Genomic DNA, 12,358 nt, shown 5'->3' on the forward strand with positions numbered 1-12,358 from the left:
TATGATTTAGCAATATGATTTTCAGAAAATACGAACTATCAATTTTATATGGGAATTCAGAAAGAGAGAAAACTTGTTAACAAAGTTTACCCTTCTATGCTGCTGCCTTTTTTTTTTTTTTAAATTAAGCAGGCCCGGGCCGGGTTCAAACCTGCCACCCCCGGTGCACAGGGCTGGTGATCTAACCACTCACCTACAGGTGCCCAGCCCCTTCTAAGCCTCTTTTCTGTACTTTGTTTCCCTTAAAGATGCTACTGGGAAAACTGTAGCTTCAATGCTAACTTTAAAAAAATTTTTTTTTAAGTTGCTATATGTGTATCTGCAGTTACATAGATAATGGAGTGAAGGAAAAAGTGTTTCTCAGCAGTTAAGCAATTGTATGGAAGCCTATTTATCCTTTGCCAGCTTTCTTGTTTTGTTTTTAAAATATAACTAGCAATACAAATAAATAAAATATAGCTACCAAATGCAATCCCTTTCCTAGGAACAAAGTTGAAACCTGGATAGTATGGAAGGCAAATCTTTTCCCTTGAACAACTCATTGTGGCTTTCAGTCCAGAAATGCCAGAAAATGGTTCTGAAAATGCTCACATTGGGAAACAATGAACTCAATTTTAGTCAGTATGTTTCCTGCAGGGTATTTCCCCCAGGCGCTTTGACTCCAGCTGGAAACACATAAAATAGACTCCTAAACAGATGTACATGGTGTAACTTCATAATCCACAGGGACCCAAAGCTGGCCTGAGCGACAGTGCAAAGATGGCATACAAACTAGAGCAGGGTTCAGACAACATTTTTGGTGATAGATCAGATAGCAAATATTTGATGCAACTCTGTTGCAACTACTCAACTCTGCCATTGTAGCTAGAAAGCAGCCATAGGCAATATATAAATCAGTGGGCAAGGCTGTGTGCCAATAAAACTTTATTTACAAAAACCAGACCACATTTGGATTATGAGTAGGTATTTGCCAACCTTTGAGCTAGCAGGTTGAAGGCCTGCCTCCTCATCTCTTCTTTTATTGTACCCCACCTACCTGAACAAAACCCCTAGTGATTAACACGATCCTTTGCAGCAACTTTTCTACTGAGAACCTCACCATATTGATATTGCAATTTGAATTGATACAGTATATAATTAAAAATAAAGATACTTAAAAAAATAAAGATACTTGATATCTGCATAAGAATTACTTATATATTTTATAAATCTTAGCTTTTAAATGCTTATTTAGATTGTGTTGTGTGCACGTGTTATGTGTGAGCCAACACCCACAATTTCTCTCCCTCCCATTCTTATAGAGTGCACGCTGAGTTTCATGGAAGAACGACATGGTAATAGGGCAAGTAGGAAGGCACCCCCTTTTGACCTTCTGCCTAACTCTTCTTGGTCAACTCCCAGTTTCTTCACCAGCCTCCGTTCCCTTAATAAGTCTAGATTGGAACCTGCAAGAAGTAAAGGTTTCTAATTTCTGGCAGGATATCATGGGATTTCTGGTGCCAAAAGAATTGGTTCCCTGATGAGGTTATTTTCACCAGACACTAAAACAAATGGTCAATTCAGTCACTTAATTGGGAAAAACATTACTCCAACCAGCTTTCTGGCATCTGTTATTTGAGATGACCAGGTTTTATTTTTTTGGTTATGTTTTTTAACTACACGTTCAATTTTCAAACAGTTATCAAACATCGTGTAGACACAACACTGAACTAGACATTAGTCACCAGCCCAAAACATAGATGAAGCACAAAAAATAATATTAGAAAAAATTGGGTGAAGGGAGGGTCAAAGAACAGGGAGAGATGGAGGAGGAAAAGAGAAGTGAGATTTATACAGTATATGAAAATAAATGTATCCAACACTTTTTTTTTCTTTAACCAAAACCAGCTAATTTCCCTTCCTATATTCTACCTGGAGCATGGTATCAGCCGGAAGCTCAGATGAGCAAATCTCACATTTGCATGACAGAATTCTTTTAATAGGATGCTTTCTTGTTTTCTAATCTATCCAACCTTAATTTGTTTTACTTAAAATGGTCACCTATGTTTTCTAAACAAATTATTAAACCATTAAAAGGGACAGAATAAAAGAAAACATTTCTATAATGATTGCTCATGACTGGAGTCACACTAAGACTTTAATGTCATAAAATACCTTGTCACCTTCATCTTCTCTCTTTCCATGATCTCCTGGCCAGCTCTGACCTGCCACACCATATTTTTCTGTTTTTCACATTTGCTTTCATTGGTTTTAACAAGGAAAGGAGCCCAGAGAGCCAAAGCAACGTGAGAAAAGGGGTTGTTTCATTCTTTCTGGCTCGTGGCAGAAGGGAAAAATATTCCCATTTCAAAAATAGCATGTTCTCAAGAGATTTCCATCTCAATGTTTAAAGAGTAGTGGACAGTCTTAGTTAGAGATGGCCAAGTACACTATGGACACCACTGGAATTAGTAGTTAATTAATCTAGGTGGATGTGAGGCTGCAACTTTCAACAGGCTAATTTGTTTTACTCTTAGCAAAAAGCAACCTCCTATTTCTAAGCTAGAATACTTTAAGGTCCTATAGAAGAAGCTTGAGGGATTTACATATAAGAAATGACTTTCAATAATTATTAATTATGTTCTTGAATTAACTCAAACAGTATTAGCTATGGATTTAAAGCTATAATGAAAAATATTCGTTGTAGAATCTCATGTCTTATGTTAAGGATGTTAATCCATCTTCTCACTAGACAATGGGAAGATGATTTCAACAAGATCTAAAATTTGCTTTTGTTTTTATGAGGAACTCTTAGTAGCCAGAAAAGAGACAGATCAGAGAGGTACATACCACATACTCAAGAGGAAAAAAAACACACTAGTTTTCTCTATGGAGGAAATTTATCTGTAATGTGTAACATACGTAAGAACTAACCTGAGTCATTGCAAATAGATGACAAATTGCAGATATTTCTCTGGGCCTTGACCCCTGCAAAGAAAACACAAGCCATGTTAACACCTGCACTTACATACTGCATTGTCAAGAGAATTCGCAAATTTAGGCATCAAATGTGGACCCAAAATATTACAAGCTGGATATAATTGGCTGGATGAATTCCAAAAAGACCAAAGGAATGAAAAAGTCTTAGTTGGTCAGCTATGGAACTTAATTCTTTATTAATCTTTAGTATGTCTCTGACTCCCACCTCTTGTCCTAATTAACCCTTCTCTTGTCCATAAAAACAATGCCATCAATACAAATCAGACAGTACAAATGGAATAGCTCTTAACCATAGATCCTCCTTTTCACGGAGCCCATGAACATGCTATGTAAATCCTAGCTCTTTATGCAAATGTAAGTATGAAATAACATTGATGTCATGATATCATTTCATGGGCAATAACTACAAAATTCAAAACATATTTGCTGAGCACCTACCCTATTCTACCGGTCTGGGGAGGTTCCCGATATAGACCCTGACCTCAAGGAGCTTACAATCTAGTGGGGGACACTGGTCAGCAAATAATGATTACTTTTTAATTTACTTATTGGTGAGGGCAAAGTAGAGTGGTGGCCAGGACAACAGACCACACAGTCACACAAAAGAGGCAGAGATGAATGGGAGATAAAATAAGCCTTGTTAGAACAAAAAACTTCATACATATTAACCTAAGAAGTACTTTCTCCTTTGGTGAAAGGCCATCCCTTCTTTGATTTCAAAAGAGCTCAAGGTTTACTTCACTAAGAATCTTTCCTTCATTAATTGCATCCTTTTGTCACAAAATAAGAAATCCAGAGTAAATAGGAGGGGCAAATGCTGATAAGGTACTAAACAAACTGCCAAGGGAAAAAGCTTGTTATATTAAGAAATACTGTGGGCTCCTTGCCTGGTCTTGTTTCGTCAGAATTATGCATGCAATGCTCAATTGCTAGTTTATTTCCATTGCACATTATGAGTCCTTAGTTCATTACTATGAGAAAACCATTTTGGACACAAACTAAAATTATAATTCCAGTTAGTGCATGTGATCCTGTTGCTGCAAGTATGGCTTATTGGTGTATAGGCACCATGCTTTAGCTAAGAGTTTGGATTTTGTGAGCAAACTGAATTTTGGTGCCAAAAGTAACCCGATGCGTAGATGTCTATATTGTTCCACAGCAATGTTACCCACACCAAAAGAGAATGATGTCATTTTAAATGTAATTGCTTATAGATACAACTCACTATAACAGATGTATTATGCAAATATTATTAATGTATAGGTGGTGGGTAGTAATGCATTAAATGTCCTTTATACCACTGATCTATTGTTTGCTAAGCTTTTCATTCCACCATCACTCATCCTTTTCTAAACTTTAGCTGCACCTCCATTTCTAGTGATGGGTGTCTTTTTGCTGCTCATTCATGCTGAAAATTTTCTTTCCTGTTGCTAGGGCCCTTATCTATAATCTCCAAGTATATGTCCACAGGTTATTCCTTCAACTATGAGAGAAAACTATGAAGGGTCAGATAGTAAGTATTGTAGGGTTTGTGGGTCATATGGTCTCCGTTGCAACTACTCAACTCTATTGTTTCTAGGTAGAGGAAAAGTAGCCATAGAAAATATGTAAACAAATGGGCATGGCAGTGTTCCAATAAAACTTTATTTACAAAAACAGGAAGTGGGCCAAATTTGGCCCCTTGGCAACAGTTTGCCAATCCCTGCTTGATAACAATCAGAAGCCTCTGTTGAGCATGTCTCATGAGCCTAGTCTTGCACCAGGAACTTAAAAGTATACCTTTTCTTTGATTTAAGAAGAGTTTGAGGTTTACTTTTCTAACTCCTTCATTAATTGTATCCTGTCTATAAACTCATTAGCACCAGCCCCTCTCCCCTCTATCTTCCATACCTCTTAACCATGTCAGAAATACTTGTGTAATCACTGTCTTTATCCCATGCATGTTCATGTTGGTTTTCTGTTTGTCTCCCTCCCCCATATTCTAGAAGATTCTTGAGGGTGGGTACCGTGTATGATCAATAGTATGCAGCCCCAAACACCTAGTACAACGTCAGATACCCAGTGCATCAACATCTATTCATTAAGAACAGATTTTACTTTTAAAAGCAAAGGGAAAGAAATCATATACACCAGCCATTTGTTTAATTTTACTTTTTTATAACAAAAAGAAAATCTTGATATTGATAATAAGTCATACCTGATGCATTGAAGGTTTTTACTATAGTGATTTTAGTTTTTTCTGCAAAGAAGCAATTTAAATATTAGAGCAGAATTGTTGCTTGTTTTGAAAAAACAATTTGCCATGAGCATCATTTCAGTGAAGGGCTAAGAAAATCACACTGTTGACACCTTTAAGACATTATTGGTCATCTCAGTAGCAGAATGAATGAGACTTGCGTACACGGATCATGTAGTATTGGCATTGGGTGGGTCTGGGAGTCGGAGTCCCATGTTTACCCAGTTAGATCACACCCATGACACAACTCACTGCTTGTGTAATTCTACTTCAATTTCCATGCACTGCTGCTAGACAAATAAATGTGGAGTTACACTTCAGATATGCAGAAATAAGTCACTATCAGGACCTTCAAGTGATAGATTGTAAAGGTGATTTGAAGTAAAAATTAATGTGAATAGTACACATGGTTCTAAAATACTGCTACTATGCCCTACAATCAAGTGTCCTGCTATCTTCTTTAGGAGTTAATACAATACTATCCCCATTGTATTGCTATATAAAACTATTCTCAGAGAGGTCAAGACCATGCACCTACAGTCACACAAGCCCACGGCAGAACCAGGACTGTTCAAAGTCAGTGACTCATACGCAAACAGTAACATGCTCTGAAGAAGCCAACTTTAGATAGATCCTCCCAACACACTCTGGGGACAGAGTCCCTGGTTCATTTCCCCAGGTTACAGACAACCAGGATCAGAAATCTTTGCTGGAAGGATGGCCAGTTAGAAGAGTCTTTGTTCAAGGCATGGATTGCAATGAAGCTCTGTCTCCTAGGGTGGATGGGCAAATTCTGAAGAAAAGACCAAGCTCAGAGGTTGGAGATATACTTAAGAATGATAACATTACAGTACATTGACTGTTTTAGAAACCTCATTTGTGTGTGTGTGTGTGTGGTATTGATGAGTTTCTGTTTTAGTGTGGGACCACGGGCAATGATTGGTGGTACTTGTAGAGGTTGACAGCATTTTGCATTAAATTTTTTTTTTTAAATAATCTTTCCAATATATTATTTTGTTTGCCCTCACATTTTCCTTTCCAGAACAAACAAAACACAACAGTGAAATAAACTTCTGGTTTTAGCAACTAAGTGTTTTTGGGGGGAAATGCTCAATCTCACTTATAATCAAGAATGAAAAATAAGGCTGGGTGCAGTGGCTCACACCTGTAATCCTAGCACTCTGGGAGGCCGAGGTGGGTGGATTGCTTGAGTTCAGAAGTTCTAAAACCAGCTTGAGCAAGCGTGAGATCCCGTCTCTACCAAAAATAGAAAAATTAGCCGGGTATAGTGGCAGGCACCTGTAGTCCCAGCTACTCGGGAGGCTGAGGCAGGAGGATTGCTTGAGCCCAGGAGTTTAAGGTTGCTGTGAGCTAAGACGATGCTAGGGTACTCTCCCAGGGCAACAGAGTGAGACTGGCTCAAAAAAAAAAAAACCCTAAAGAATAGAGAGGAAGATTTAGTAGCATATGACATAGACTTAGCAAAGGGGCAGTGACACAGACACTGTCACATACTGCTGACAGGTATGTAGCTGGGTAAAACCTTTCTAGAAGATTATTGAGCAGTAAGTATCGAGGGCCTTAAAATATTCATACTGTTGACCCATTATGTCCAATCCTTAGAATACATCCTAGAGAAATCAGGGGTGAATGCAAAGATGTTGACAGCAGTAGGTTCATTGCAACAACTTTTACTAAAAAGACAGAAACAAATTTAATGTTCAGCATATGATACACAATGAAATATTATCAAGTCTTTACTAGTAAAAGACAATGGAAAATATGTCCAATTTAATATTAAGTCAAAAGAGCGAGATATAAAAATCTGTGCAAATGATGACATCTTGCAAAGGATATATAGAGTATATGTATATAAATATATGTATATATGATACTGAATGGAAATATACCAAATTATTAATAGTAATAATCTTAGGAAAGTAACATTAAAGATGATTTCTATTCTTTGCATTTATCTATATTCCCCATTTTTCATGAGCTAATAATATGTATAACTATTATAATAATTAAAAAAGGAATAAATATTATTTTTAAATGAAGTGCTAGCGCCATAATAGTTTGGAAGTTTAAGAATGTATTGACAACAGAATTATATAGTTCAATGTCAAAGTAAAAGGGATCATAAATCAATGGTTAAAGGCACAGGGAAAGTGGGCAAGGCAACAAAGGTACTGTTTAGTAACCCAGTAGACTACACAAATGAGAAACTCAAGCGGCCACAGAAGAGAAGCTATTACATTTAGAAATCACTTGATATTACCTGTTTTGTTTAAAGTAGATAATACGCTTGAAGTAGCATCTGAAATAAAATAATAAAAATTAGCGTAACTACTGGCATGCTAACAAACATATGATGTGTCTTTGTAGGTTCCTTAAACATTCTTCCTTTCTCCAAATGCAGGAGAAGTTTGAGCTTTCCAAAAGCCAGGTGACACTATTTGGTATCCTGGCTGCCTATCCTCTCACCACTATCCATTCTCCAAGCCTGAGACACAATTCCTGGGCAAATGCTCATTCATTCAAAGTGTGTTTCCTGAATGCAAATTAAGGGTCTAACACATAACAACATTCCTATAATCGTTAGATTCAAATAAACCATTTATGTTGTTTAATATTTTGTATCCTTTTTTTCTGTTGTAATGAAAGTCTCTAAGGGATATGATACTTCCAATGTTAATACTGACTTTACTGCATAGCCCTGCTGATGGGTAACACATTTTTACCAGCAGTACTTTTTTTTTTTTTTTTTGAGACAGAGTCTTACTATGTCGCCCTTGGTAGAGTGCCGTGGCGTCACAGCAACCTCAAACTCTTAGGCTTAAGCGAGTCTCCTGCCGCAGTCTCCCAAGTAGCCGGGACTACAGGCGCAGGCCACAAAGCCCAGCTATTTCTCTGCTGTAGTTGTTATTGTTGTTTAGCAGGCCCGGGCCGGGCTTGAACCCACCAGCTTCAGTGTATGTGGCTGGTGCCCTACCCACTAAGCTACGGGCGTCAAGCCACCAGCAGTACATTCTTATAAAGCAATTTCCTTTCTTTTTTTTTTTTTTGAGACAGAGTCTCACTCTGTTGCCCTGGGTAAAGTGCCTTGGTGTCACAGTTCACAGCAACCTCAAACTCTTGGGCTCAAGCAATCTTCCTGCCTCAGCCTCTCAAATAGCTGGGACTATGACACCTGCCACAATGCCCAGCTAGTTTTTCTATTTTTAGTAGAGACAGGTTCTCGCTCTTGCTCAGGCTGGTCTTGAACTCCTGAGCTTAGGCAATCTACCTGCCTAGGCCTCCCAGAGTGCTAGGATTACAGGCATGAGCCACAGCACCCACCCATAAGTTTAAATTTAGATGAAAATTTGGAGTTCTGAACATTATATTCAACTAACTTTCAGGAAAACCTCAATTTAATCCTATTTGATTTGAAATCTATTCTATTGGTATCTCTTTAAATGAAAATCATTCTAGAATACATTATTCTAGATGAAATTTGGGGGGGATCAAAAGGCATGTATTACATAATCACACTTAAAACACACACACTCACACACAAAATGGGACCCAAAGGCTACTGCCAAAGCTAAATTAAAGATATATTTTTTAAAGTAATTGTACATAAAGTGATTACTTTTGGCCCTTCTCAAAGGGCCAAATATGAATTTAAACCAGTTTTAATCAGTCTGAGTTGCAGCTATGATTATTTAGTTCCTTAACCACCAACCACATGGTGAGATTTGATTCTAACTTAGGGTTTGTGGAAAGTGTTGGGGTTTGACCACACTAAGGTGGAAGGCTGCCTACCCAGAGAGGGGAGGGAACAGAATGTGCTGTCCTGCCTACCTCCTTTGAATGCAGCCCACTTTTTTGCCTTTTTCTCTAGAGTGATGATGAGGAAGGCTTTTTTTTTTTTTTTCATTTCATACTATTTAAAAATTGATCATGGCTGGGTGCCTGTAACTCAGTGGTTAGGGTGCTGGCGGGTTCGAACCCAGCCCAGTCCTGCTAAACAAAACAAAACAAAACAAACAAACAAACAAAATAGCTGGGCGTTGTGGTGGGCATCTATAGTCCCAACTACTAGGAAGGCTGAGGCAACAGAATCGCTTGAGCCCAAGAGTTTGAGGTTGCTATGAGCTATGACGCCACAGCACTCTACAGAGGGTAACAGTGAGACTCTGTCTCAATTAAAATAAATAAATAAAACAAAAATTGATCAAATCATCTGTAAAAAGGGTGTCTTTGAACTTGCTGTGCCTCCAAATCCATGTTGAATCATACTGAAGTCACTGGACATGCTTTCCACTTTTAAACGATCTGTCACATAAAACTTGTTAGCACTGTGTTGGCGGGCAAGGGAAATAGAGAATTCAAAATGTGGTTGATTATTTCTTTTCTTTTTCCGGACAATTGGAGTGGTGGAGGGCTCACCTCCCTCCATGACCATAAAAATTATATCATTTAACCAGAAAGTTTAAGTCACTCTCTAGGGTTGACAAGTTTCAGCTTCAGTTTTGGATTTTTAGTTATTTGAAACCACTCAATGCATTCAGAAATAATTTAGAAATGGAAACCATTCATTATACTTAGATTCATATGAAAGGTTATCAATTTTCACTTTCTTCAGAAAAATTCTTACCATTGAGGCTTGTCGTTTCAACGTCTTTTTTGTTCCAAGGAGAAAACCAACACAAAGGTATAATTAAAACAAAAACTTAACAAATTGGGATAAATGTAGGCTTAAATTTTTTTCAAAATCTTGCCTGGATTGGAGTAGGGGACAAAACCAAGAGATGGTTCGGCTGCAGGAGAAAAAAAAAAAAAAGAATTAAATACTTGGATATGATTATTTATTACATTTTAGGGAGTTAGAACTTCTGAAATACAATTACAAAAAGAAGCAGAAAACATACTAGCAGAATAAGGTGTAAACCTGCAAGTTTCATAATCACTCAGCGAGTAGACATTTAATCAAGGGAATTGTAGAGAATAGGCCCAAGATGTGGCATCTGAGACCTCTATTCCCAAAGCCTACTATCAACTACGGAATAGTATGGAAATAAGTTGAAGAAACATAACAAAATACAAGAAATACCACTTCTTGAATTTTTCAGCCAGAGTGATCTAGAAAACATTTAAAACAACTGCTGAACTACAATCATGAAATATATTGGCATGTTGTCTTCATTCTGTTATAATGATGCCTGGCAACTCTTCCCACAGTGAATTTAGGATTAAAAATATTGCTACCACTCGATACTGAGCTAACACAATTTCCTGGTAAGTTATTTTAAAATAAGGCTGCTATTAAGACAATCAATCAAGCTATAAATTTCCTGTGGAATGACTCCACTTACGCTAAGAGGTCAGTCTCCTACACACATTTTGCATGTTTAAATATTAAAAAGATCCAATGGTTTGACCTCTGCCTAAACACGGGGAAAGCAAACACAAACATTTTACAACTAAATTAAGTTTTGCCGTAGGGAGCCTGACTTTCAGCCAGTTTGGACAAAATCTGGGTGTGTCAAGGCGGTTGGCTAGCCCATCTGTTTTAGACCGTTCATGTGTTGGTAGAAACACACACACCCTGTCTGTGGACATTATTGCTTCCATATTTTGTCATGTACTACATGTATTAGTTTTTTAAATTACCAAGAATATTTCTTGAGAAGTAAGATAGCTCCTGAGCAATAAGATTCAAAGTATGGATGTAGAATCTCTTGCACTTGGGGCAAACAAAATCATTGGTTGAAGCTGGTTTTTAATTAAGGACTATTAATTCTTCCCAATGTGGATGAATGGTGACACTCTGCAAAGACGACCGTAGGCACAACTGCGCATTCATCCCTCCATGCTACATTGGCTCCTAACTTCCAGTCTGTGCAGATCTCTCCCAGGGCCCCTGTACCCCAGGCTGTGACTAGAACCATTCCCCATTCCGTGCAAACAAGATTTTGCACATACCATCGTGATTAAGTTTGCTGAAGGCTATTCCATCAGAAGAAGAATACAGTTTCTTGTGCCGTTACAGGTTAACGACTAGGGGGAATCTTGATGAGGTAAAATGAGCTTGGGCTTTGGAGCATGCAGTCCTGGGTTTGAATCTTTGTCCCACTGCTTAATAACTCATAGTAACACTAGTTACTATTTTGAGAGGGGGTTACCCTGTGCCAGGTGCGTGCATTATTTCATCTTCACAACTACCCAATAAGCAGGTACTGTTATTCCCCCCAATTTATAGGCACAGAGAGGTTAAGAAACTTGCCCCAAATTATGCAACTGGCAATGAGGGTGGAAGGGTGGTCCCCATATTCAAACCCAAGTAGGCTGGCTGCAGAGAATGTGGAACGTGAGCAAGTTTTATCCTCTCAGAGTCTTAGTTTCATCATCTATAACATAAATATAATAAGTCCTATGGTGCAAGATTGAGAGCAGAAGGACAAGACGTCTGAAGACTTTCAGGCACACAGCGGGTTCATGAGATGTCATAGCTATTACTATTAATTTGATTTAAATAAAGGAATTAATAACAGTAGAAGCTCGTTTCTACACAACTAAGGACCGAATGTTTGATTCATTCCTTGTTATAAAAGATTGTTCTAGAATAAATGGTATACCAGAAAAAATACCGAAGTAGGGGTCAGAATAGCCATATGCTACCTCTGTGTGATGTGGGGCAAGAAGCTATGTAATCCTAGACAAGTCACTCAGCCACTCCAGCCTTCATTATCTGATCAACTAAGGAACAGGGCTGGACTCCTTTATCCTTAAGGTCCCATTCCAGCTAGCAGTCTCAAAATGGGTTCTGTTCCTGCCAACATGGGTTCTAGTTATAAATTTCTCTTTAACATGTTCGCCTTCCCATCCTAGTGAGTGCTAAGCACTTTTGAAAAAATTTCTTTCAGTGGGTGTACCAAGGAAGGATGTTTAAGAGAACATCTCATCTCTTACATGTAAGACTAGCTGGCATGTTTATGTTCTTGATACTCTTCGGGAGATTTGTGATGTAGAATACTGGAAAAAAAACAAAAACTGACAAACTTAAGCAGTTACCTTAATGAAAACTCACAATTTATTCGCTAGTGATTTAGTCCCCAGGTTTGGTCCAGCAATATGGAAGGGTCAATACACCTG

The 12,358-nt window shown here is 38.0% G+C and overlaps 1 protein-coding gene across 1 annotated transcript in view; it reads right to left on the reverse strand.

Moving 5' to 3' along the window:
• Positions 1-12,358, reverse strand: part of ADGRG2 (adhesion G protein-coupled receptor G2) — a 125,423-nt gene that overhangs the window by 36,830 nt on the left and 76,235 nt on the right. The window contains exons 5-9 of the mRNA XM_053579801.1: positions 9,985-10,023; positions 9,861-9,884; positions 7,497-7,535; positions 5,177-5,218; positions 2,914-2,967 (exon numbers count right to left, since the gene is read on the reverse strand). Coding sequence (XP_053435776.1) covers positions 2,914-2,967; positions 5,177-5,218; positions 7,497-7,535; positions 9,861-9,884; positions 9,985-10,023 — 198 coding nt within the window. The remainder of the gene's footprint in view (positions 1-2,913; positions 2,968-5,176; positions 5,219-7,496; positions 7,536-9,860; positions 9,885-9,984; positions 10,024-12,358) is intronic.

This window comes from Nycticebus coucang, chromosome X, assembly GCF_027406575.1.
Source record: "Nycticebus coucang isolate mNycCou1 chromosome X, mNycCou1.pri, whole genome shotgun sequence".
Taxonomy (NCBI): Eukaryota; Metazoa; Chordata; class Mammalia; order Primates; family Lorisidae; genus Nycticebus; species Nycticebus coucang.